Here is a 26,827-nt window from a genome sequence, read left to right as displayed (position 1 = left end):
GGGAATTGCTCTCAAAGCAGAAAATCCAGGAAGTATAATAGAATGCTCTTACTAGAACAAAGAGAAATTACAGACTGTGTTTATTCTGTCCCACGCCTGGAAACTGCACATGTGGTTTCTCCTTTTCTCTCTTTGCAGGAGGAAAGGATTTAGTAGAGGTAACTGTAGTGAGACCCCACTCTGTTGTCTGTGCATTAAAATTAACCTTTTTTTTTTTTTTAAGATTTTATTTATTGGGGTGCCTGGGTGGCTCAGCGGTTCAGCATCTGCCTTCAGCTCAGGTCATGATCCCAGGCCACTGGGATCGAGTCCGGCATTGGGCTCCCTGCTTGGCAAGAAGCCTGCTTTTCCCTCTGCCTGCCACTCCCCCTGCTTGTGTTCACTCTTCTCTCTCTCTGACAAATAAATGAATAAACTCTTAAAAAAAAATTTTATTTATTTGAGAGAGAGTACGCACGAGCACAAGTGGGTTGGGGGGTGGGGGACAGATGGAGAGGGAGAATCACAAGCACACTCCCCACTGAGCAGGGAACCTGACCTGGGCCTCAATCCCAGGACCCAAGAGCCAAAGGCAAATGCTTAACCGACTGAGCCACCCAGGCGCCCCATGAATTAACCTTTGATGTTCACAGAAACACAAAAGAGTTTGGGCTGCTTCAAAACTCATTTACTGTGTAAGATAAATAATAATAATAATAATAATAATAATAATAATAATACAAAATGCAAAGATGAAGAGCTGCAGAAAGAGACCAAAGGGAACTTTGGGAGATGAGACAAGGTTCCTGCATCTCTGGGTGGAAACATTGAATGGACAATAACTCTTAGTGTGCCAGCCCAGCTGCCCCCATTCCTTTTGAAGGATAGTTGGAAGGAGACTTTTGGGCTAGGAGAGAGAAGATGGGAGGGAAAGACTGGGAGTACAGCAGTGGCTACCTTTGCCGTTTTTATTGAAAAGTATCATTTCACCCCAAGAATTGAAAACAATAAATACCTTTTTTTTTTTTTAAGATTTTTCTGTATTTGTTCATTTGAAATAGAATGTGTGCACCCATGAGCAGAGTGAGGGGCAGAGGGAAAGGGAGAAGCAGACTCCCTGCTGAGCAGAGAGCCCCACTCAGACTGGATCCCAGGACCCTGGGATCATGACCTGAGCTGAAGGCAGATGCTTAAGCTACTGACCCATCCAGCCACCCAGTGAATACCTTTATTTTTAAATACAAGATGTATCTTTATTATTAATTTCCAAGATCCCTCTTCTGCTTCAGATCATTCACATTTTTATGTAGTTGTTATTGTGAACATTCTACTTTATGTGCCCTTTTTTATTTTTATTTTTTTAAGATTTATTTGAGAGATAGAGGGGCGCCTGGGTGGCACAGCGGTTAAGCGTCTGCCTTCGGCTCAGGGCGTGATCCCGGCGTTATGGGATCGAGCCCCACATCAGGCTCTTCTGCTATGAGCCTGCTTCTTCCTCTCCCACTCCCCCTGCTTGTGTTCCCTCTCTCGCTGGCTGTCTCTATCTCTGTCAAATAAATAAATAAAAATCTTTAAAAAAAAAAAAGATTTATTTGAGAGATAGAGTGCGTGTGAGCAGGGGGCAGGGGAGGGGCAGAGGGGGAAGGAGAGAGACTCTCAAGCAGACTCCCCACTGAACAGGGAGCCCAACACAGGGCTCAATCCCAAGACCCCAAGATCATGACCTGAGTAAAAATCAAGAGTCAGCCCCTTAACTGACTGAGCCACCCAGGCACTCCTAGGTGCCTTTTTAAACATAAGCTTTTGAATTTTAGTGTGCAGTTAGTTTTTATATGACATATTGTTTACTGATATTCTCAAGTTTTCCTAGCTGTTCCTCAGGCTTGGGATATCTGGCTTGTTTCCAAGCCTTTACCATTAAAGACAGCTCATCTATAAACATCTTCCTGAAGTGTTCATTCTTTCTGAGCCTCTGTTTCTTCACCTGTAAAATGGAGATGATTTTATCTATCACTTAGGACTGTTGTGACGTTCAAAGTGTAATAAAGGTATGAAAGCATTTTATAAGCTAGAATCTACCAGGAAGAGTCTTATTTTTGTTTTCGTGTAAATGATTTCGTGTCTCTTTTGAATTGTTTTCTTGGGTTATAAGCTCCAAAATGGACTCGCTGGTTCAGAGGTTATGACCCAGGATAATCTGTTAATTCAGAATTAATGTATTACATGCTCACTGTAGGCGTGCTGTAGGCATTGAGGAGTACAGCAATGAAAAGTAAAATGAAACATCGCGCTCAGGGAGCTTTCCTTTTGTCGGGCTGGTTTATGACTTTTATTATATAAATATATAAATCAACGATTTCTAAGTGCCAGTGAGCCGGACAATACTAGTCTATAATAACATTTCTATCAGTCTGAAGTCAAATGAGAAAAAGACAATGTAGGGAGTTTTTCATAAAGGCTTGTTTATGTACCTTAAAGGAAAGGGCATAGCTGAGATTGTATAATGTCTACCTTTCGTGCACGTGTTAAGCTGTTTCTTTCTTTTATGAAACATTGGTGTTAATAGGTGTTAGTGGGGTTTTAAAAAGTGTTTGTCTTTATTTTTAATATCCTTACAAGATGGCTTCTCCAGTTTGGGGGGATATATACACTGGTACATGAAATCATGAAGCATGGGAACCACTGATTTTTATTTTAACTTTGTATTATCCATCCAAGCCGTGATACAATGTGCTGTGTTACAGCTTAAACGGATTCTCACAATACAATAACCATGTAATGGAAGTGGGGTCGGTATCTGTCAGTTCAGGTCCTCCGGGGAGCAGGCACTGAGTGGAGTGAGGAGTGCTTGTGATAGACCAAGGGAGGAGCGAGGTTGGGGCAGTGAGAGCCTCAGCCCCCAGGGCTGATCTGTCAGTCTCAGCCGAGCCAGTGAGAAACTCAGAAGCAAGGACTGACTGGTGGAGGAGTCCTTGTTGGACAGAAACGGCTAGGCCGTAGGACCCCTCTGCTTATCATTCGCTGAGGGGTTGCCCAGGAAGCATAGAGCTGGGGTGGGTCCTGGAGGGACTGTGAGCCACATTCTTTGCAGCTGAATGACAAGCTCTTTTTTTTTTTTTAAGATTTTATTTTTTTATTTGTCAGAGAGAGAGCACAAGCAGGGGGAGCGGCGGGCAGAGCAGGCAGAGGGAGAAGCAGGTCCCTGCCGAGCAGGAAGCCTGATGCAGGACTCAATCCCAGGACCCTGCAGTCATGACCTGAGTGAAGGCAGACGCTTACCCGACTGAGCCACCCGGGCGCCCCGACAAGCTCTTTGTTGATGAGAACTCTCTGAGTGGGCACCTCCGTGGCCACCACAGCCTCCTTTCTGTGCCTGACTGCCTTGGTGAAGAACAGAGAGGGAGGCAGTGAAGCCAGGACCCCAGCCCCACCTTGTGACCATTGTCCTGTTCTTTGTGTTAGTTTTTAATGAATGATTCTCAAATGAAAGAAATTGAGTGCATTCAGAAATGCATAAGCCAACATTTAGTAGAGGAGAATAAGACGGTCAGAGTATAAGTGGTCTAGGAGAGGAAGATGAGACCGGCAGACAAAGTGAGTAGCTTCTAGTTAAATGAATAAAAAGAGTGAACTCTAAGTTTTCTGGCCCTGGATGATTTTTTATTTTATTTTTATTTATTATTTTTTAAAGATTTTATTTATTTATTTGACAGAGAGAGACCGCGAGAGAGGGAACACAAGCAAGTTGAGTGTGAGAGGGAGAAGCAGGCTTCCCACCGAGCAGGGAGCCCGATGCGGGGCTCAATCCCAGGACCCCGGGATCATGACCTGAGCCGAAGGCAGACGCTTAACAGCTGAGCCACCCAGGCGCCCCTGGATGATTTTTTAATAGCGTGTTTCTACCCAGAATGGCTGAAACACCTGTGAGAGCTGTTTGATTCCAGTTCTAATGAACAGGCCCAACACTGCCAGCTTGCTTCATGACCTGAGAGCTTTACAATAGGTCATCTGACCCATTTCTTCCTCTGCTTTGCCTGTTGCTCTCTGGTTTTGTGAAAACTGCGGGGGACGGGGCAACAAAACTGCAGGGGATTAGAACCTGAAGTCCTGGGTCTCTTACATAACATCTTCCCTTCTCAAGTCTGCAAGGACTGTTCCTTTCCCATCTCCTTTCCCCTCCCCCTCTTAGTTTGCCAGCCAGGTAACAGGTAGCTGTTACTTCTTTTTGCCGTTCAGGTAAAGGGATGTATTCAAAGCAGATATCTGAGTACTCTGCTGGGGCCAATTTTACAAATACTGAATCTTTATATAGCATTGGTCTACAATCTACAAAGATATAGGGGAAGGGGAGCTGGGACTGTATGAGGTTATCCGTCTTAGAGCCTCCCAGACATGGCTTTGTCTCAGTTGTTGGAAGATTTTATCACGTTACAGCTTTCAATACCAGAGTGTGATGCTGTGTCTTAGTTTGAGGAAGATGTGCTGACTCAGCATCTTTATAGACCGTTGTATTGTCTGTCTTTGTCAGCTTTCTAGGCTGCCACTTGGAGACAGCGGACAGGGAAGCCCTGCAGTCTGGGTGTGTGTGTGTGTGTCTGCACGCGCGCGCACGCACGGATGTAAACACACCAGTGATCTATCTGAAAAAGCTGGATGTGTCTAAGGGGAGAATTGGAGATCCCACACACCACCTACCGTACTGAAGTCCAGGTCTGAGGGGCTACGGGTCCCATGGGGCATTGAAGAGAGGTCTCCCTTCAGACTTCTGGTCCTTCAGTGTTTTACAGGCTCACTCTTGCTGGGCTGAGCGTTCAGAAAGTAGATTAGCACTGTGTGGGGGTAGAAAGATAGCAGGTAGCCTGGAGAAGTAGACCAATTACATAAATGCAAGGAGATAACATCAGGCATTAAACCTTAGTCTTTTGGACACTGCCCATTTAGTCTTGGGGAACGGGTGGAGGCGGGCTAGAGATAGCTATGGAACAGCTTCCTTTTCAGAGGAAGCTGTCGAGGGCTGAGAGCAGAGTAGCTGAATGTGCTAAGGGGACAAGATTGACGGGCATTCCGTTTTCCACAGGAACAGGTTAGTGAATGTAATGTGTTTGTGTGTGTCTGCGTTATTAGGGTCAGGTTGTGAAACATCCAAGATTCAGGATCTCCGCCTTCCTGATTATCTGGTCAGGGTTTAGGGATCTTTTTTTTTTTTTTTTTTAAAAGCTTTTTATTTATTTATTTATTTGACAGAGAGAGAGAGACAGCCAGAGAGAGAGGGAACACAAGCAGGGGGAGTGGGAGAGGAAGAAGCAGGCTCACAGTGGAGGAGACTGATGCGGGGCTCGATCCCATAACGCCGGGATCACGCCCTGAGCCGAAGGCAGACGCCTAACGACTGAGCCACCCAGGCGCCCCAGGGTTTAGGGATCTTAATCAAAAGGGACAAGCTTCAGCAAAGGAAGATGGTTCTTCTGGGGAGAATGATGGGGAGTTTAACCGGTTCCTACTTAATTCTTTTCCTTCCCATTCCGTTAGACACTAGCTTCTACTAAGATCCCCAAAATTTAAGAGTAACTTTGGGGAGGAGAGTGAAGGAACTTTCTTTCTGCATCTCCAGTGCCTCAGAAGCCTCTGGACTCCTAGGAATGTCAGATCCTAAGTAGAATCAGTATGGTCAAAGCTGGGTTTCTTAGCCTGTGTGGTACATAGAGCTCTAACAGGGTGTGTAGAGGGGCTGTGGAAGGTGGAGGGGCCTTAAAGGAGGGGGAAGCTCACACCCCCCCACTTCCTCCAAAAGGCTACAGAGCTGTCTGAGGCTGAAAGTCTCAGAGTTGATGCCTTTCTCTAACCAACCTTTCTTTCTATACATTGTCTTGACTCTGAAATAGACTGTTTCCATAATTTTAGATCCAAGTTAGAGGAATTAAATTAGAATTGCTTAATTCTTAGGCTTGGAATCTCCTTGGTTTTGACTAGGTAGAAGCCTGAATTGAAGCTTTCCCTGGAACTAGGAATAGCACTTTTGATACTTTCTTTTTTATTAACATATAATGTATTATTTGTTTCAGGCGTACAGGCCTGTGATTCATCAGTCTTACACAATACACAGCGCTCACCACAACACATACCCTCCCCAGTGTCCATCACCCAGCCACGCCATCCCTCCCACCCCCTTCACTCCAGCAACCCCCAGTTTTTTTCCTGAGATTAAGAGTCTGTTATGGTTTGCTTCCCTCTCTGGTTTCTTCTTGTTTCATTTTCTCCTCTCTTCCCCTATGATCCTGTGCCTTGTTTCTCAAATTCCACATATCATTGAGCTCATATGATAATTGTCTTACTCTGACTGACTTATTTCGCTTAGCATAATACCCTCTAGTTCCATCCACATTGTTGCAAATGGCAAGATTGCATTTTTTGATGGCTGCATAATATTCCATTGTATATATGTACCACATCTTCTTTATCCATTCATCTGTCGATGGACATCTCGGCTCTTTCCATAGTTTGGCTATTGTGGACATTGCTGCTATAAACATTGGGGTGCAGGTGCCCCTTCGGATCACTACATTTGTATCTTTGGGGTAAATACCCAGTAGTGCAATTGCTGGATCCTAAGGTAGCTCTATTTTCAACTTTTTGAAGAACCTCCATACTGTTTTCCAGAGTGGCTGCACCAGCTTGCATTCCCATCAACGGTGTAGGAGGGTTCCCCTTTCTCCACATCTTCACCACCATCTGTTGTTTCCTGATTTGTTAATTTTAGCCATTCTGACTGGTGTGAGGTGGTATCTCATAGTGGTTTTGATTTGTATTTCCTTGATGCCGAGTGATGTTGAGCACTTTTTCATGTGTCTCTTGGCCATTTGGATGTTTTCTTTGCAGAAATGTCTGTTCATGTCTTCTGCCCATTTCTTGATTGGATTATTTGTTCCTTGGGTGTTGAGTTTGATAAGTTCTTTATAGATTTTGGACATTAGCCCTTTATCTGATATGTCATTTGCAAATAAATATCTTCTCCCATTCTGTCGGTTGTCTTTTGGTTTTGTTGACTGTTTTTCTTTGCTGTGCAAAAGCTTTTTATCTTTATGAAGTCCCAGTAGTTCATTTTTTCCCTTGCTTCTCTTGCCTTTAGCGATGTATCTAGGAAGAAGTTGCTGCAGCCGAGGTTGAAGAGGTTGCTGCCTGTGTTCTCCTCAAGGATTTTGATGGATTCCTGTCTCACATTTACGTCTTTCATCCATTTTGAGTCTATTTTTGTGTATGGTGTAAGGAAATGGTCCAGTTTCATTGTTTTGCAAGTGGCTGTCCAATTTTCCCAACACCATTTGTTGAAGAGACTGTCTTTTTTCCATTGGATATTCTTTCCTGCTTTGTCGAAGAATAGTTGACCATAGAGCTGAGGATCCATTTCTGGGCTCTCTATTCTGTTCCATTGATCTGTGTGTCCGTTTCTGTGCCAATACCATACTGTCGTGATGATTATAGCTTTGTAATAGAGCTTGAAGTCCGGAATTGTGATGTCACCAGCTTTGGTTTTCTTTTTCAACATTCCTCTGGCTATTTGGGGTCTTTTCTGGTTCCATACAAATTTTAGGATTATTTGTTCCATTTCTGTGAAAAAAGTTGATGGTATTTTGATAGGGATTGCATTGAATATGAAGATTGCTCTAGGTAGCATAGACATTTTAACAATATTTGTTCTTCCAATCCATGAGCATGGAGTGTTTTTCCATTTCTTTGTGTCTTCCTCAATTTCTTCCATGAGTTTTCTATAGTTTTCTGAGTACAGATCCTTGCCTCTTTGGTTAGATTTATTCCTAGGTATCTTATGGTTTTTGGTGCAATTGTAAATGGGATTGACTCCTTAATTTCTCTTTCTTCTGTCTCATTGTTGGTGTATAGAAATGCAACTGATTTCTGTGCATTGATTTTATATCCTGCCATTTTACTGAATTCCTGTATGAGTTTTAGCAGTTTTGGGGTGGAGTCTTTTGGGTTTTCCACATAAAGTATCATATCATCTGCAAAGAGTGAGAGTTTGACTTCTTCTTTGCTGATTCAGATGCCTTTTATTTCTTTTTGTTGTCTGATTGCTGAGGCTAGGACTTCTAGTACTATGTTGGACAACAGTGGTAATAGTGGACATCCCTGCCGTGTTCTGGACCTTAGTGGAAAAGCTCTCAGTCTTTCCCCATGGAGAATGATAGTCCCTGTGGGTTTTTCATAGATGGCTTTTATGATATTGAGGTATATACCCTCTATCCCTACACTGTGAAAAGTTTTAATCAAGAAAGGATGCTGTACTTTGTCAAATGCTTTTTCTGCATCTATTGAGAGGATCATATGGCTCTTGTGCTTTCTTTTATTAACGTAGTGTATCACTTTGATTGATTTGCGGATGTTGAACCACCCTTCAGCCCAGGAATACATCCCACTTGGTCATGGTGAATAATCCTTTTAATGTACTGTTGGATCCTATTGGCTGGTATTTTGGTGAGAATTTTTGCATCCATGTTCATCAGGGATATTGGTCTGTAATTCTCCGTTTTGGTGGGGTCTTTGTCTGGTTTTTGAATCAAGGTAATGCAGGCCTCATAAAATGAGTTTGGAAGTTTTCCTTCCATTTCTATTTTTTGGAGCAGTTTCAGAAGAATAGGTATTAATTCTTCTTTAAATGTTTGATAGAATTCCCCTGGGAAGCCATCTGGCCCTGGGCTCTTATTTTTTAGGAGATTTTTGATTTTCAGTTTCCGTGCTGGTTATGGGTCTGTTCATGTTTTCTATTTCTTCCTGGTTCTGTTTTGATAGTTTGTATGTCTCTAGGAAAACATCCATTTCTTCCAGATTGTCTAATTTGTTGGCATATAGTTGCTCCTAATATGTTCTTATGATTGTTTGTATTTCTTTGGTGTTGGTTGTGATCTCTCCTCTTTCATTCATGATTTTATTTATTTGGGTCCTTGTTCTTTTCTTTTCTTTTTTTTTTTTTTAAGATTTTATTTATTTATTTGACAGAGATAGAGACAGCCAGCGAGAGAGGGAACACAAGCAGGGGGAGTGGGAGAGGAAGAAGCAGGCTCATAGCAGAGGAGTCTGATGTGGGGCTCCATCCCATAACGCCGGGATCACGCCCTGAGCCAAAGGCAGACGCTTAACCGCTGTGCCACCCAGGCGCCCCATCCTTGCTCTTTTCTTTTTGATAAGTCTGGCCAGGGGTTTATCAGTCATTAATTCAAAGAACCAGCTTCTAGTTTCGTTGATCTGTTCTACTGTTCTTTTGGTTTCTATTTCATTGATTTTTGCTCTGATCTTTATTATTTCTCTCTTCCTGCTGAGTTTAGGCTTTATTTGCTGTTCTTCCTCCAGCTCCTTTAGGTGTAGGGTTAGGTTGTGTATTTGAGATCTTTCTTGTTTCTTGAGAAAGGCTTGTATTGCTATATACTTCCCTCTTAAGACCACCTTTGCTGCATCCCAAGGATTTTGAACAGTTGTGTTTTCATTTTCACTTGTTTACATGAATTTTTTAAATTCTTCTTTAATTTCCTGGTTGACCCATTCATTCTTTAGTAGGATGCTCTTTACCCTCCATGTATTTGAGTTCTTTCCAACTTTCCTCTTGTGATTGAGTTCAAGTTTCAAAGCACTGTGGTCCGAAAATATTCCCAGTCTTTTGGTACCGGTTGAGACCTGATTTGTAACCCAGGATGTGATCTATTCTGGAGAATGTTCCATTTGCACTAGAGAAGAATGTGTATTCTGTTGCTTTGAAATGGAATGTTCTGAATATATCTGTTAAGTCCATCTGGTCCAGTGTATCATTTAAAGCCCTTATTTCCTTGTTGATCTTTTGCTTAGATGATCTGTCCATTTCAGTGAGGGGGGTGTTAAAGTCCCCTACTATTATTTTACTACTGTCGATGTGTTTCTTTGATTTTGTTATTAATTGGCTTATATAATTGGCTGCTCCCATGTTGGGGACATAAATATTTACAATTGTTAGATCTTCTTGTTGGATAGACTCTTTAAGTATGATCTCCTTCCTCATCTCTTATTACAGTCTTTGGTTTAAAATCTAATTTGTCTGATATGAGGATTGCCACCCCAGCTTTCTTTTGATGTCTGTTAGCATGATAAATGGTTTCCACCCCCTCACTTTAAATCTGGAGGTGTCTTTGGGTCTAAAATGAGTCTCTTGCAGGCAGCATATCGATGGGTCTTGCTTTTTTATCTAATCTGATATCTGTGTCTTTTGATTGGGGCATTTAGCCCATTTACATTCAGGGTAACTTGAAAGATATAAATTAATGCCATTGTATTGCCTGTAAGGTGACTGTTACTATATATTGTCTCTGTTCCTTTCTGGTCTATGTTACTTTTGGGCTCTCTCTCTGCTTAGAGGACCCCTTTCAATATTTCTTGTAGTTCTGGTTTGGTGATTGCAAATTCTTGTAGTTTCTGTTTGTCCTGGAAGCTTTTTATCACTCCTTCTATTTTCAGTGACAGCCTAGGTGGATGAAGTATTCTTGGCTACATTTTTTTCTCATTTAGCACCCTGAATATATCATGCCAGTCCTTTCTGGCCTTCCTGGCCTCTGTGGATAGGTCTGCTGCCAATCTAATGGTTCTACTGTTGTAGGTTACAGACCTCTTGTCCCAAACTGCTTTCAGGATTTTCTCTTTGTCTCTGAGATTTGTAAGTTTTACTATTAGATGTTGGGGTGTTGACCTATTTTTATTGATTTTGAGGGGGGGTTCTCTGAGCCACCTGGATTTTGATGCCTGTTTCCTTCTCTAAATTAGGGAAGTTCTGCGCTATAATTTGTTCCAATATACCTTCTGCCCCTCTCTCTCTCTCCTTCTGGGACCCCAATTATTCTAATACTGTTTTGCTTTATGGTGTCACTTATCTCTCGAATTCTCCCCTCGTGATCCTCTTGCACTACAATACAAACTTTTGGTACTTTTGACAAAAGTGAAGTATTTGAGGACCTTGTTCAGAATACTCTGAGCATTAAGGTCCTGTTCTGTTCCCCTCTCCCTTTCACGGAGAGGACCCTACATGTGTTATCTTTCCCTGTCTCTACAGGCCTCATCATTTCTGTGTCCTGTCTCCACCTACCTTATATCTATCTCTCTTGGCTGGTCCACTGGTGTATGGACTTGTACATGATGAATTGTGAACTTCTAGCCACATGTAGTGCCCTTGGGTACTTAGAAGGAGACACTTACCACAAGGAACCGGATTGCTTAGGTGAGTACCTTTCTGAGGAAACAGGTAAAAAACTTGCTTGAATTGAGGAGGTCTGTAGAATTTCTCCAGTTGTGGGTTTTGAATAGCCTGTGGGCAGGGGTGGAGCTTCTTCCATGGTTCCTTGTAAGTGTTTATTCTGTCCCTGAAGAGAGTGTGAAGGATTTGATCCGCTACTTGAGGCACGAGGATGACACTCGCGATGTGCGGCAGCAGCTGGGGGCAGCCCAGATCCTGCAGAGTGACCTTCTGCCCATCCTCATCCAGCACCGCCAGGACAAGCCTCTTTTTGATGCTGTTATCAGGTTGGTTCCTCAGCGCTCTGACTTTTACCACGCGCCAGCCCTTGGTGTTTGAGCTGGTAGATTTCGGCGTTTGACCCTGGTGAGGAAACTGAGCAACATCTCCCTCCTTCATGGTCTCCGCAGGCTGATGGTGAACTTGACACAACCAGCCTTGCTCTGTTTTGGCAGCGTGCCCAAGGAGCCTAGCTTCCGGCACCATTTTCTGCAGGTGCTAGCGTACTTGCAGGCCTACAAAGAGGTGAGGTTTTCCTTCAAAGTCCCTGGGGCAGAAGTTGGGGGCAGTAGGGAAGGAGAGGGTGGGTGCCGCTTAAGGTCCATTCCCCTATTTTATAGGCCTTTGCCAGTGAGAAGGCTTTTGGAGTCCTCAGTGAAACTTTGTATGAGCTGCTGCAGCTGGTGAGTGAGGGTCCATCTTCCAGGATCCCAGGGGACTGTTAATACCTTGCTCCTCCTCCAGGCAGAGTGCCAGGCTCGTTGGTCATTGTCAGGATAGTAGAGTTTGGAGCTGTGGTCCCAGTCCTTGCGATACATAGCCCCATTCATTGTCTCTGGCTGCCTCAGGACTGCTTGAACTTTTTTCTTCCTTCGTAACCCTGGTTCTCCTCTGGGCCTCTGTCCTCTGGCCAGGGTAGATGCTGCCTGCCTTCCGCAGGGAGTCTTGTCCTCTAACCGTCCTTCTGACTAGGGCTGGGAGGAACGGCAGGAGGAAGACAACTTACTGATTGAACGGATCCTGCTGCTGGTCAGAAATATTCTCCATGTTCCAGCTGACCTTGATCAGGAGAAGGTGAGAGGGTCTTGGGTTGTCTCCTTTCTTATGCTTGGTTAGGTTGAGCTGCCTTTTTTTGCCTTTCTGCCCTCTGACACGTCAGGGGGGATCCTTGGTCAAGGTGTGAGTTGGAGAACCTCAACGCAGGGCAGTGGAGCTGAATGACCTCTCTTCTTCTCCTTATCACTCACTGCTCAGAGGATTGACGATGACGCCAGTGTCCATGACCAGCTTCTCTGGGCAGTTCACCTCAGTGGCCTGGATGACCTGCTTCTCTTTCTGGCCAGCTCGCCAGCTGAGCAACAGTGGAGCCTGCATGTGCTAGAGATTGTCTCCCTTATGTTTCGTGACCAGGTGAGAACCTGGCTTATTCCCTAGTCCCATGAGCCATGTACTTTTCTGCTCTGTAGCCAGAATTACTCTTGACGTAATGGCTGAATTATCCAGGGGCAGGTGGGTGACAGATGGAGTAGCCATGTCCTGAGTATGGAGTACCTTCAACAGTCCTTTTTCATTCACCTTTTCTGTTCCCACTAGGACTGAACCTAGAACAAGGACAAGGAACGACCATCCTTCTGACTCTTCCTCTTTGTTCCAAATCTAGAACCCTGAACAGCTGGCAGGAGTAGGACAGGGACGCTTAGCGCAGGAGCGGAGCACAGATGTGGCAGAACTGGAGGTGTTGCGCCAGCGAGAGATGGCAGAAAAGAAGACTCGAGCCCTTCAGCGAGGCAACAGGTGAGTGGCAGGGAGGTGCCCTATCTAGGTTCCCATCCCTTCGGTATGGAATGCTGAGGCCTTGGGCCAAAGGCTAAGACAGTGGTGACCAGGTAACATTTTGCAGTCATGATATGCTCTGATATGCTGATGAGAGGGAATGGGGATAAAGCTTCCAGAGGATTGAGGAATCACCCTGGACTAATTTTTTTTTACGGCAGGCATTCTCGATTTGGGGGCTCCTACATTGTCCAAGGCTTGAAATCCATTGGGGAGAGGGACCTCATCTTTCACAAAGGTCTGCACAATGTGAGTACGCTCCCCATCTGGGGTGGGAACGCTGTGGAGTTGAGGGTGCCTAAGGAAGGTAAGCAGGGGTGGGGCACCTGGCTGCCTCAGTCGGGGGAGCACGCAACTCTTGATCTCAGGGTTGTGAGTTTGAGCCCCATGTTGGGTGTACAGATGACTTAAAGATAAAATCATGAAAAGAAAAAAGAAAAGAAAAGAAAAGAAAAGAAAAGAAAGCAAGAATCTCTGGAAGTAAAGCATCTTTGTTCTTAGGCTTAGAAAGTTGGAGACAGGGATGCCTGAGTGGCTCAGTCGGTTAAACGTCTGCCTTCGGCTCAGGTCATGATCTCAGGGTCCTGGGATCGAGCCCTTCATCAGGCTCCCTGCTCAGCGGGGGGTCTGCTGCTCCCTATCCCTCTGCTCCTCCCCCTGTTCATGCACATGCCGTCTCTCTCTCAAATAAATAAAATCGAAAGAAAGAAAGAAAGAAAGAAAATCTTAAAAAATAAAAAAGTTGGAGACAATAGGAGAAATGGAGCCTCTGGCATTATTGTCTTTATCTATATCTTCTCTTAGTACCAGAGGGAGAGAACCTTCCAAGAGTTTCTTATGAGGAAATTGTAGCACGAGGGATGTGGAAAGAGCTGCAGGGGGAGGGTGGTGGTGAGGAGTCATTCTAATCCCCCAACCCACACCCCCAGCTCCAAAACTACAGTTCCGATTTGGGAAAGCAGCCCCGAAGGGTGCCTAAACGACGCCAGGCTGCCCGGGAGCTGTCCGTTCAGCGCCGCTCTGCCCTCAACGTGAGACTCTTCCTCAGAGACTTCTGCTCTGAGTTCCTGGAGAACTGTTATAACCGGCTCATGGGCTCGGTGAAGGTGAGAGCCTGGGAGGGATGGAATAGAGAGGTGATGGGGCCAGTGGTGGGTAGGAGCCTATGGGACGCTGACCCTGGAGTGTGGACTAGTAGTTGGGCAGGGTATAGGGCACCCTTGAGAGATGGTGAGGATGCTGGGAGGGACTGGGTTATTGGGACCATTTTAAAAAGGCTTAGAGAAATGCCCCAGAGGGAGGGGAGAGACCTGGGGAGAACAAGAGAGGGCTGGAAATTCTGAATCCCACAATATTGTTACAGTGGTGTCCAGGGTCTATCCCATCATCATAGGACGAGAGAAAGTTGGAAGCCCTGGGGTTACGGGGTGGTCTTTTTTTCCGGGACATTAGGATCACCTGCTGCGGGAGAAGGCTCAGCAGCATGATGAGACATACTACATGTGGGCCTTGGCTTTCTTCATGGCCTTCAACCGAGCTGCCTCCTTCCGGCCAGGCCTGGTCTCTGAGACCCTCAGTGTCCGTACCTTCCACTTCATTGAGCAGAACCTCACCAACTACTATGAGATGATGCTGACTGACCGCAAGGAAGCCGCCTCCTGGGCACGTCGGTGAGTGGGACGAGAATTGGGGTCAGAGTGGGCATCTTGGCCACGCTGGGAATCTTGAGTGCCGGAATTCTGGGTGGTACTTTCTTTCCTGTTTCAGGATTAAGATGGTCGAGCTGGGGAGCAAGGACTGGCTGGGTCACTGTGTTTGAAGGCACTATTTTTTGGAAGGGATAGGGGTGGTACTGTTTCCATGGGCCAGTTTCCTAAATTGTCCTCCATTTTTCCTCTTCGCCTCATCTCACAGGATGCACCTGGCCCTGAAGGCCTATCAGGAGCTGTTGGCCACAGTGAATGAGATGGACATGTCCCCGGACGAGGCTGTGAGGGAGAGCAGCCGCATCATCAAGAGTGAGGCCCTGGCCAGGTCTCTCATCCTGGCCTTTCCCATCTCTTGATCACATTCTCATTCTTTCCAGTTGAAATTTCATCCATCTCTCCCTTTCCCAAAGTTTCCAGACCAGTCCTTCCATTCCTTTCTCTTCTCCATTCCTAGACAACATTTTCTATGTGATGGAGTACCGAGAACTCTTCCTGGCACTCTTTCGAAAGTTTGATGAGAGATGCCAGCCACGCTCTTTCCTTCGTGACCTGGTAGAAACCACCCACCTCTTCCTCAAGATGTTGGAGCGGTTCTGTCGGAGCCGTGGGAACCTGGTCGTGCAGGTACTTGGCAGCCCTGGGATGGGGAAAGAGCTGTAGGGAAGGGAACTCTCCTCACATTTCTGCAGCTCGAGCTGACCTGTTAGAACTCCTCTGAACTAAGGAGGGCAAAGGGTTTGTTGGTGTCGCTGCTCTGAGTCCACTATAGTTTCCTTCTTTCATTAAATTCATCTCCAGTGTAACATAAATATTTTAATTCATTCAGGAAACATTTACGAAACACTATTATGTGCAAAGCATATAAACTCTGGGGATTCATAATTTCAGAGTTTAGTAATTATGCTGCGATCCTTCCTGGTTATACTTCAGAAGCATTGTAGTGAGATGGAAGGAGCCCTAAATTAAAAGCCAGGAGGTCTAGGGGCACCTGGGTGTCTCAGTCGGTTTGGCGCCTCCCTTCAGCTCAGGTCATGATCCCAGGGTCTTGGGATCAAGCCCCGTGTCGGGCTCCCTGCTCAGCAGGGAAGCCTGCTTTTCCCTCTCCCCCTGTTCTGCTCTCTCCCTCTCTCTCTGTCAAATAAATAAATAAAATCTTAAAAAAAAAAAAAAAAAAAGGCCAGGAGNGTCAAGAATCTCCTCCTCTATTAGTAACTGTTAGAATAACTCAGGCGGCTCATGTCAGACCCCAGATCCCTAAAGATGGGATTATAATATAAGCCTGAAATGAAATAAAAAATTAAGTCTTGGACAAGGGGCACCTGCCTGGTTCAGTCAGTGGAGCATGTGACTTTTTTTTTCCTTAAGATTTTTTATTTATATATTTGACAGAGAGCGAGAGAGTGCATGCACGTGCGCAAAAGAGCACAAGCAGGGGGGCAGCAGGCAGAGAGAGAGGGAGAAGCAGGCTCCCTGCTGAGCAGGGAGCCCGATGTGGGGTTCCATCCCAGAACCCTGAGATCATGACCTGAGTGGAAGGCAGCCGCTTAACTGACTGAGCCACCCAGGCATCCCTGTATTTTTTTTTAAGATCTTATTTATTTATTTGACAGAGAGAGCCAGCATAAGCAGGGGGAGCCGCAGGCAGAGGGAGAGGGAGAAACAGGGTCCCCACTGAGCAGAGAGCCCATGTGGGTCTCGATCCCAGGACCCTGGGATCATGACCTGAGCCGAAGGCAGACACTTGATATATACATATACATATACACGTGGGAATACTATTCGGCCATAAAAAAGCATGAAGTCGCCGTTTGCAACAATATGAATGGAGCTAGAGAGTATAATCCTAAGTGAAATAAGTCAGCAGAGAAAGACAGATACCATATGATCTCACTCATACGTGGAATTTAAGAAATAAATGAGCAAATGGAGAAAAAAGAGAGAGACAAACTAAGAATCAGACTCTTAACCATAGAGAGCAAACTGATGGTCACCAGGGAGGAGGTGGGGGGGATGGGGGAAATAAAGAATGGGGATTAAAGAGTACACGTCTCATGAGGAAAAAAAATAAAATGATAAAGTCTAAGACAAAAAGAAAATCTCAGTTTGTATCCTGCAGACACAGGCACTCTGCTTTGTAGAAATCTTCCTGTAATTCTGTTTGCTGTGGCTTAAAATTTGGTCAGAACTGGACTTAAAAGTGCCAGTAGTACCAGTGAGACCTTGCGAAAAGATATTTTTACGTTCAGGGCTCTATTATATCATCAGAAATACGAGGTGCTGTTGTTCATTGAGTGTTTACTGTGTCCGACCGTGCTAGAGTTTTCGTGTCATCCTCGAGTAGCCCTAGGACACGTGCACACAGGGGTGAAGCAGCGTGCTCGAGGCCTTGCTAGTGGCTAGTGTCAATACTCACACCCAGATCTGCTGGGCTCCGAAGCCCACGCTCCTAACCTTCAGTGTGGTCGGAGTTTCCCGGATAGAGTGTGTACCTCAAGGGCCCACTAGTCCATCCTGTTTGCCTGTGCCCCCAACTGGTTCACAGGCCTGATTTGGGGGGGCCGGGGTGGGGTGCTGACTCTCATTTTCCTGCTTTTCAGGAGAAAATATACAGGTTATGTTTACATAGTGCTTTGCACTTTATAAAGCCTTTTCATATAGAATTTCGTATCTTCATAGCAAATCTGTTCATTCTGTAAACTTTTGCTTAAGATATCACTGCTTTTGAGAAATCTCGGACCCCAAGAAATAAGTCAAGTACTATTCCTGTGTTTTGCCATGGTGTTTTATGCCCAGCCATATTCTAGGTCTTATCCATACTGGAATATACTTTACCTGTCTACTCACCAGTCTCCTCCACTGGACTGCGTGCTCCTTGAAGAAATACACCGCTCACCCTCGCTTCCCTATTGCTTATGAAGAGCACACAGTGGTCACTCTGTGACTATTAGATTAATTAATTCAGACCTCTACTGAATGAATAAATAGGGAAGACACTGATGGGAAAACATCCTCTTCGCTTTCCAGCCATCCTAACAACAGTTCTTTCTCCATAGAACAAACGAAAGAAGAGAAAGAAGAAAAAGAAGGTCCTAGATCGGCCTGTTGCTCCTGGTAATGTCCCCGCTAGTGCAGGGGAACTGGAGGCTGTGTGGCCATCCCTGGCCGAGCAGCTCCAGTGCTGTGCCCAGGTAGGTAATTGCAGAAACCCTACCTTCCCCGAGGGTAGTACGCTGGTAGGCTGTCTGGGTTTCCCTCCTCTGTTCCCATAGCCTTAATCCCGTTCTAGGATCCGGAGCTCAGTTTGGACTCCGTGGTTCCCTTTGACGCGGCCTCAGAGGTGCCAGTGGAAGAGCAGCGGGCAGAAGCCATGGTGCGGATCCAAGACTGTCTCCTGGCTGGCCAGGCCCCACAGGCCCTGACCCTCCTTAGGTCTGCCCGGTAAGAGCCCTGCCCACCCATCCTTCTGGATCCAGCTCCTGGGCTTTTGGGGGCAGAGGGAGGCTTTCGCTGTGGTCCAAGTTTCTTTGTCTTCCAAAGAGAGGAGTCCCTTGAGAAGCACAGGGGCTCTGTACTGAGCACCAAGTCCTGGGGAGTTTCGATTGCCTTATTGGGGGCTTTGTTGTTTTGTTTTTATTTTATTTTTGAGAAATATCAGAAAGCACTGTCAATTGGGGGAAAATACAGATAATTCTACTGGCTGAAGGTAATCATCTCTAACATTTCGATGAGTCATCTTTCTTTTTTCCCTCCGTGTTATGTGTAGACATATACAGCTTCTTGTACAAAAATGAAATATTGTACGTCGTGTTTTATAGTATTTTTTTTACTTCTCAGTATATCACGAGCATCGTTTCTCATGGGATATATTGCCATAATTGTTAATGGCAATGTGGAATGTACATTTGTTCAACCAAGTGTGGGACATTTAGATTGTTTGCGTGTTGTTCTTACGGTATTCGCTGCAGTGTGGCTGATGAGGGAAAATCTCCCTCGAGTCTTTGTTTCATCTTTGAGGTAACAGTTTGCATTCTCTTCCTGGCTGACAGATGAGGGATGAGTGTAAATTCATCCACCCACCCCAAATTATAACTCCGATTCCCCCTGGTTAAGGTCTTCTTTCTGTCTGTGCTTCAGGGAGGTGTGGCCAGAAGGAGATGTGTTTGGCTCTCAAGACATTTCCGCAGAGGAAGAGCTCCAACTGCTGAAACAAATCCTCTGCGCCCCGCTTCCCCGTGAGTCTGCGGTTCCTTCGCGTCCCCCTCCTTCCAGCTCTTCTCTAGAACCGGCGTCACAGAGACCCAGTAATCCTCACTTTTTCTGTAGGGCAGCAGGGGCCAGAGGAACGAGGGGCAGAGGAAGAGGACGAGGAGGAAGAGGACGAGGAGGAGGAGTTGCAAGCGGTCCAGGTGTCCGAGAAGGAATTTAATTTTCCGGACTACCTGAAACGGTGAGGCCGAGCAGACGGAGTTGGGCCCAGGGCGGAGCCTGTAGCGCTGGGCGGGTGAGCGGCGGCTTGCTTCTGCGGACACCCTCTCCCCCTCCCCGTCTCGGTGCAGTTTCGCAAGCTCTGCTGTGGTGCGAGCCTACGTGCTGCTGCTGCGGGGCTACCGACAGAACGGCGCCCACACGAACCACTGCGTTGTCAAGATGCTGCACCGCTTGGCCCATGACCTCAAAATGGACGCCCTGCTTTTCCAGCTCTCACTCTTCTGCCTCTTCAACCGTCTGCTTAGTGACCCGGCCGCGGGGGCCTACACAGTGAGGACGCACCAAGCAACGGGGATCGGGAGGCTTAGGGGAGTGCTAGGGTCACAAAGGACAGTCTTCAGGCGATAAAGGGTGCCGAGTGGTGCCAAGGGCCGAGAGATGGCAGAACGGGGAGGAAGTGGGCAGGCAGCTGAGGGAGCTGGAGACGGCTGGGAGAGAGTCCGAGTGAGGAGGGGCAGCTGGGAACAGGTAGAGAAAAAGCACCTAGAGGGCCTGGTTTATGCGTCCATTTAGGCCAGAGGTCTCACAGCAGGACTCACAGACTCCCTCTCCCTCAGGAGCTGGTGACTTTTGCCAAGTACATCCTGGGCAAGTTCTTCGCGCTGGCTGCAGTCAACCAGAAAGCCTTTGTGGAGCTGCTGTTCTGGAAGAACACAGCTGTGGTTCGAGAGATGGCCGAGGGCTATGGCTCTCTGGACGGCGGGTGAGCTTGAAGATGGGGAAGGATGGGCAAGAATGGGTGACGCAGTCACACAGTGTCAAAGCTGGCAGAGCTTGCAGATCAGCTGGTCTTTCTTCCCCTTTCATAGGTGAGAAAACAAGCCCCCAAGTTCCCTGAGATCACCCAAGAGAGGAAGTGGGACTGGATCCTAAGTCTCCTGTCTACCCTGGCTTCCTTCCTTCACCCGCCTTTGTGGGGGGCGGTCAGTTGGCAGTAGGGTAGCCCCTTGGAGAGAGTCCGTATGTGCCCTTTCCCAAAATGTGCTGGGAAACGGAGGATGCATGGAAATGTTCGCCCTCGTTCCTTGTAGCTCATAACCTGCTTTTCCCATGACCTGCTCAGCCCCTGCAGCATCAGCTTCAGTAGGGCCCAACCCAGAAAGTCTCTTCGTTTGACTTTTGGGTTCGTAAATGGTAGGAGAATAAGGGAAAGGAAGCACACCGTAGGCCTCTGCTAGCTGGCTCCTCTGAGTTACCCACATTGCCCTTCTTCCCTGTAGAGCTGACCAGAGAGGGCCTTTGGTCTCCTCTTTTGGAGCCAACATCCTACATACTCCCTTTCTCCTTTCCCCATTTAGATCTTCCAGTCGCAAACCCCCTATGTGGACCCCAGAGGAGGAGGCCCAGCTTCAGGAATTGTACCTTGCCCATAAGGATGTGGAAGGTATGAGTCCTTGAGATCTGAAGATTTCTGACGTGGGCGACCTGAGCTCCAGGACCCTCCTTACTGCCTCACTCCCCCTCCACCTTAGGTCAGGATGTGGTGGACGTCATCTTGGCCCACCTGAAAACCCCTCGAACACGCAAGCAGGTCATCCACCAGCTGGTACGACTGGGACTGGCTGACAGTGTCAAGGACTTCCAAAGGTAGAGGCGCATGCTCTGGAGGGCACTGAGATAGGGAGTCCTCCGTTTCCTCCCTGGGCCCCCTCTTCCACTGACGCCTCCTTACGCAGGAAAGGAACCCATATTGTCCTGTGGACAGAAGACCAGGAGCTAGAGCTGCAGCGGCTTTTTGAGGAGTTCCAGGACTCCGATGGTAAATGACGGGAGGGCTTCCGAGCCTCTGAGATGAGAGCCGAGCTGTCCGTCTCTTGCCCCTGCCTCCTGTTCCCGAGGAACCCTTATTCCATCCCGTTTTTCCCTTTACTCTATTTGTGGTGTCATTTGTGAGTGAATTGAATTAGCATCTTTCCAAAGGCCTCTGGTCTCCTTCACTACTCCCTTCCCCCCGTTGCTCTAGTATTTACACTTTCGCTCTTCGTAGATGTGCTGGGTCATATCATGAAGAATATCACAGCCAGGCGCTCACGGGCCCGCATAGTGGACAAGCTGCTGGCTCTGGGACTGGTGGCTGAGCGGCGGGAGCTCTATAAGAAACGCCGCAAGAAGTTAGCACCCTCAAGCTTGGTAAGTCTTTCCCTGGCTCTTCAGGCTGCCCCCCCACCCCCAAAGCGCTCCTCACAGGTAGCTCACCCAGATGGTTCCTGCCTTAGGCTCTTCTGGCTAGTCCCCCCTCCCCCCCGGTTTCCAGGGGTGGTCAGGAACCAGAGAATTCCGCTCCGTTCCTCATCTTGTCCCCTTTTTTCATTTCGCACCCCACTGAATTTTAGCTTAAGGGAGAGGAGTCCCAAAAAGATTTTTGCCAGGAAGATCTGGAAGAAGAAGAAAACCTGCCAGAGGAAGAGAGTGATGAGGATGAAGAGAAAGAGGAGGACTCAGAAGCAGATAAAGCCGAGTGTAGCCCAGTCCTTTCAGCGGAGACCCTTGGGCAAAGCCTGTCTCAGGAAGGTGAGGCCTTGGGCTGGGAGAGATGTCTCAGGTGGAGGGGTTGGCAGTCTGAGCCAATGATAAGTTTCCCTCCTTCCTGTAGGCTTCTCTGCTCCCCTTCTGTGGCTCCAGAACTGCCTGATGCGAGTAGCGGACGATCGAGAAGAGGATGGTGAGGGGATAAATGACGGTTTTCGGCGCTGGGGTACTGGAGGCTGCCAGAGACCTGGGCGTGGGATGGACAACCCATTCTGGCTTCCGATCTTCACCACATGACCACTGACCCTGTCCTAGGCTGCTCCCAGCCAGTGCCTTTGGTGCCGCTGACGGAAGAAAATGAGGAAGCGATGGAAAATGAGCAGTTTCAACAGCTATTGCGCAAGCTAGGGGTTCGGCCTCCTGCCTCTGGACAGGTAAATACACCAGTTCCACTTTCATACACGGCGGCGTGTTGTACAATACATCTCTTCCTCTTCCTTGCAGTTGCCATCTCTGACCTCCTTTCTGGTTAGCTCTGACCGAGGCTCCGGCAGCAGCCGTCCTTTTCATCTTCTCTGATCTCCTCGTCCCTAGTTCCACTTTCTGTGCTGCCCCCCCCAAGTTATCTTTCTAAAGTAGAGTTTTGATTTTATCACTCCCCTGTCCAGAGCACCGGGCGGTTCCCCACTGTTGGTGGGACAGAGTCCACAGGGTCTGTGAGGCATGCCTGGCCTTGGCCAGCTGTTGTAGCCTCACGGCCATGCCACCCACACACTTCCGTTTCACCGTCATCATCCTGGACTACTTTCCATACTTCCCAACAGCTGATCGTGCCAGTCCCTCCACTGGATGGCTCCGGCCACACATACAAGGCGACACTCACCTATCACCCATCTTCCTGACGAACCTCCACTCAGCCTTCAAGAGTCAGTTCAGTTGTCCCCTCCCCAGAGAAGCAGTCCCTATCACTCCTTCAACCCCCGAAGGGAAAGTAGTAACTTTGGTAGCTGGGGTTTGCTCATTCCTGTGATGTAACCCCAAGCCTGTGATGTTACAGTGTGTTCTTTCTTCCACTAGATTGTGGGCTTCTTGAAACCAGGGATCATATCTGATTCACCTTTAGATCCCCAGTATCCATTCATTGATTTATTTAACAACTGATTTTACTGGGATTTTACTGACATATCAGGCACTGTGCTGGACATTGTACATATATTGGATAAATAAGCAACAAGTGGAATTTACAGCCTTTGTGGATCTTCACCAATGTTAGATCATATTTATTCAGTGAATAATATCAAGATCTGGTGAACTAGAGTCGCTCCTTTCTTATTACTCCCATTTTCAACTTCTTTGCTCCTGTAGGAAACCTTCTGGAGAATTCCGGCCAAGCTGAGTCCTACCCAGCTCCGGAGGGTGGCAGCTTCCTTGAGTCAGCCAGAGGAAAAACTTCAGCCAGGACCAGAACCTGAAGTCCCCGGAGAGCAAGGCCCTGAAGAGGAGCACCAAAAGGAGCACCGTTCACAGGCCCTAAGGGCCCTCGTGTTAGCCCGAAAAAAGAGAGCTGGCCTGGTGTCCCCAGAGGGTAAGACCACTTACCTATTGGGTATTTACTATGGGCCAGCCATGTTGTTCGAGAGGGCTGATGAGGGCCCGGTTCCCTAATTCCATGCCTCTTATGGTCATTTCAGAGGAGGGGGCTGCTGGTGAGAAAGAACAGCTAAAAATGGCACCCCGGAAGCGACAACTACTAGACAGCGATGAGGAACAGGAGAAAGACGAGGGCAGGAGCAAAGGTAAGGAGTCTGAATGGGATTTGCTTTTTCTTCTGACCTCTAGCACTCTTCTCCTCAGTCCTGAAGATCAGTGCTACTCCCCCTTAACATATTTAGATACTCTCTCTTCTCACCCCTGTCATTCCCATAGCCCCAGAGTCCAGAGCTCCAGAAATCCAAAAGAAGAAACGGTTCCAGATTGAGGATGAAGATGAGAGCGACTAAAGAGCTGGAAGTTTCGGGGAAGGGGTAGACCGTTTTTAGGTGGGGAATTTAAGTTAGAGTTCAGAGGGTCACACAGGACTCAGAAACTCCTCTTACCAGACAGAAGCAGTAGAGTCCTGGGGTTCAGGAAGTTCAGGCAGTGGCGTTGGACTCCTCTGCAATCACTCCTTGCTTCTCCCAGTTTTAGCAGTATGCCTCAGTAGCTCCCCGGGGACTTACCCCTCTTCTTCTAGGATCCATTTCTTTGGGTTAGTTGTGCCCCTTACCAAATGGGAGAAGTGAGCGACATATAGAAGGCACCTTGGACCCCTTTTGGCTTTCTGCTAGAGATGGGTCACAGCACCGGATGGGGAGCTTTGTGGCATGATGGGTGGGGGTGTTGCACCATTTTTAAAAGGCACCAGATGCTCGCATCCTCGTTTCTTTCCTGTGATCACCTGCTAGACACCAGACTGAACCTAATTCCTGCAGTTGAGGTAGGGTTAGGACGCAGTACTCTCTAGATGGTGAATGTGTTTGGTGTTAAATTCAACGCGTTTAATTAAATTAAAAGTTGCCAGTGTTGATCTGACATGCCAGTCTGTCTAACTACCCCAGCCTTCCACCTGCTATGTTCTTAGAAGAACTTTTAACTCTTCGGGTTCAAAGAAACCATCACCTGTCGCTTTTCTCCTGCCTTCCCCACAGAAGACACGAAAACATTCTCCCCTTCCAGACCCTTTGTCTAGGATCAATTTTGAAGGTGACAGGTGTATGCAGCAGGAAGAAGCACGAGCCACAAAAGGAGCAGAAGCCAGTTCGCCAGCTTGGGGCGGAGTGGAGGGTAAAGTCTGGGCCAGAAAGAGATGGATAAAAATGACAAATGTCACGTCCTTCCCAACTCTCGGAACCCGTCGGCTTTCTGGCTCCCTGTGTTTCTGGCTAAGGTAGGGTGAAGGAGAGGTTCAGGAAATAACCATTCAGATCAGGGAGAGCCCTAGGTAAAGGATGCGTCTCACTGTCTTGCTTTTCCGACTTGGGTTTTTTTTTTTTCCTCCCACAGCCTCTAAAGGTAGGGGTGAAGCTATCTCCAGGGTAATTGAAGTTTCCAAGGGCCGAGACACTTCCCAGCTCAGACCAGTCTTGGCATATCTTTATGCCATGCCTTTCCCCACTTCCCAACCCGAGACTGCTTCTTTTCAGCAGGGCTGTTCCTGCACCTCTGCTGTGTCCTGCTGTCCCCACTGGCTGTCTCTACTTGAAATGCCCTGAAAGGGGCCCTGACCTGCCCGCCTTCTTTGAAACTTCCAGCCCCAATTTCTTCTACCAGTTTCTCTTACCAGGTGTAGACCATTACTGTGATTGGGTACAGAAGTATTGCTGTCCTTTTCCATTTATTTACCCTGTAGTTTTGAAAATTTTTATTTATTTTCTTTATTTTTTATTTTCTTTCTTTATTTTTTGTAGCAGCAAAGCAAGGTTTATTGAGGTGATAGTACAAAGGTGATAGGTGATAGTACAAAGCTTCTGAAGAGGGAGGGGCCCAGAGAAGGTTGCCCTTGAAAAATTTTTTTTAAAGATTATATTTATTAGGGAGGAAGAGAGAGCGAGTGAGCACGAGTGGGGGAGGGGCAGAGGGAGAAGCAGACTCCGCACTGAGCAGGGAGCCCGACGTGGGGCTCAATCCCGGGACCCTGGGATCATGGCCTGAGCCAAAACCAAGAGGCAGATGCCCAGCCAACTGAGCCACCCAGGTGCCCGCACTGTGGCAATTTCTTAAAATAAGACACCAGTGAAGTTTGGTGCATTGACTGACCCTTCCTTTCACGAGTGATTTCTCTGTAGCACGTGACGCTGCTCAACAGCATTCCCCACAGCAGAGCTTCTCTCACAGTTGGAGTCAATCCCCTCAGACCCGCTACTGCTTTCCCCACAGCAGAGCTTCTCTCACAGTTGGAGTCAGTCCCCTCAGACCCGCTACTGCTTTACCAACGAGGCTGAATATAATCTAAATTCTTTGCTGTCGTTTCAACGGTCTTCACAGCGTCTTCACCAGAAGTAGATTCCATCTCAAGAAACCACTTTCTTTGTTCATCTGTGAGAAGCAGCTACTTACCTGAGAAGGTTTCATCGTGAGGTGGTAGCAATTGAGTCCCATCCTCAGGCTCCACTTCTTATTCTCGTGCTCTAGCTCTTTCCACCGCATCTGCAGTGACCGCCTCCGCTGACGTCTTGAACCCTTCAAAGTCATCCTTGAGAGTTGGAATCAACTTCTCCCAAACTCCTGTTCATGTTCACACTTTGGCCTCTTCCCATGAATCACGAACATTCTTTTTTTAAACTTTTTTTTTTTAAGATTTTATTTATTTATTTGACAGAGCGAGAGCACAAGCAGGGAGGGAGCAATAGAGGGAGAGGGAGAAGCAGGTTCCCCACTGAGCAGGCCGACATGGGACTCGATCCCAGGACTCCGGGATCACGTCTGAGCCAAAGGCAGGCAACTTAACCAACTGAGCCACCCAGGAGCCCCATGAATGTTCTTGATGGCATCTAGCATGGTGATTCCATTCCAAAAGATTTTCAATTGACTTGGCTCAGATCCATCAGAGGAATCACTATCTATGGGAGCCTTACAAAATATGTTACTCAAGTAATAAGACTCAAAAGCCAGAATTACTCCTTGATCCATGGGCTGCAGACTGTATGTTGCATTAGCAGGCATGAAAACAATCTCATTGGACATCTCCATCAGAGTTCTTGGGTGACCAGGTGCCTTGTCAATGAGCAGTCATATTTTGAAAGGAATCTTCTTTTCTGAGAAGTAGGTCTCAACAGTGGGCTTAAAACATTCAATACACCATATTCCAAATAGATGTGCTGGGGGGCACCTGGATGGCTCAGTTAAGCATCTGCCTTCTGGCTCAGGTCGTGATCTCAGGGTCCTGGGATTGAGCCCCACATGGGGCTCCCTGCTCAGCAGGGAGCCTGCTTCTCCGTCTCCTCCCTGCTTGTGCTCTCTCTCTCTCAAATAACTAAATGACCTGAGCCGAAGGCAGCCTCTTAACTGACTGAGCCACCCAGGCGCCCCTAGGTCTGGATAACTGGCAGTG

At 47.2% G+C, this 26,827-nt stretch overlaps 1 protein-coding gene across 2 annotated transcripts in view; it reads left to right on the top strand.

Moving 5' to 3' along the window:
- The window catches only part of TIMELESS (timeless circadian regulator), a 30,827-nt gene extending 6,518 nt beyond the window's left edge, over nt 1-24,309 (top strand). Inside the window, exons 2-29 of one of the 2 annotated variants that reach the window (XM_040637133.1) lie at nt 11,060-11,224; nt 11,373-11,526; nt 11,650-11,764; nt 11,860-11,922; nt 12,212-12,313; nt 12,494-12,649; nt 12,900-13,033; nt 13,234-13,321; nt 14,002-14,178; nt 14,678-14,742; nt 14,987-15,090; nt 15,236-15,405; nt 17,835-17,969; nt 18,068-18,219; nt 18,916-19,013; nt 19,105-19,228; nt 19,338-19,539; nt 19,827-19,972; nt 20,568-20,653; nt 20,742-20,856; nt 20,946-21,028; nt 21,257-21,399; nt 21,603-21,780; nt 21,863-21,931; nt 22,054-22,172; nt 23,104-23,323; nt 23,430-23,534; nt 23,665-24,309. In XM_040637133.1, the coding sequence (XP_040493067.1) occupies nt 11,128-11,224; nt 11,373-11,526; nt 11,650-11,764; nt 11,860-11,922; nt 12,212-12,313; nt 12,494-12,649; nt 12,900-13,033; nt 13,234-13,321; nt 14,002-14,178; nt 14,678-14,742; nt 14,987-15,090; nt 15,236-15,405; nt 17,835-17,969; nt 18,068-18,219; nt 18,916-19,013; nt 19,105-19,228; nt 19,338-19,539; nt 19,827-19,972; nt 20,568-20,653; nt 20,742-20,856; nt 20,946-21,028; nt 21,257-21,399; nt 21,603-21,780; nt 21,863-21,931; nt 22,054-22,172; nt 23,104-23,323; nt 23,430-23,534; nt 23,665-23,738 (3,474 nt within the window). In that variant the 5' untranslated portion in view covers nt 11,060-11,127 and the 3' untranslated portion in view covers nt 23,739-24,309. Of the gene's footprint in view, nt 1-11,059; nt 11,225-11,372; nt 11,527-11,649; nt 11,765-11,859; nt 11,923-12,211; nt 12,314-12,493; nt 12,650-12,899; nt 13,034-13,233; nt 13,322-14,001; nt 14,179-14,524; nt 14,743-14,986; nt 15,091-15,235; nt 15,406-17,834; nt 17,970-18,067; nt 18,220-18,915; nt 19,014-19,104; nt 19,229-19,337; nt 19,540-19,826; nt 19,973-20,567; nt 20,654-20,741; nt 20,857-20,945; nt 21,029-21,256; nt 21,400-21,602; nt 21,781-21,862; nt 21,932-22,053; nt 22,173-23,103; nt 23,324-23,429; nt 23,535-23,664 lie in introns of both variants that reach the window. The other variant, XM_040637132.1, reaches the window with a different exon arrangement.
- The last annotated feature ends 2,518 nt before the right edge of the window (nt 24,310-26,827 follow it).

This window comes from Ursus maritimus, unplaced genomic scaffold (genome assembly GCF_017311325.1).
Source record: "Ursus maritimus isolate PB19 unplaced genomic scaffold, ASM1731132v1 scaffold_21, whole genome shotgun sequence".
NCBI lineage: Eukaryota > Metazoa > Chordata > Mammalia > Carnivora > Ursidae > Ursus > Ursus maritimus.
This window is presented reverse-complemented; position numbering and strand designations above follow the sequence as displayed.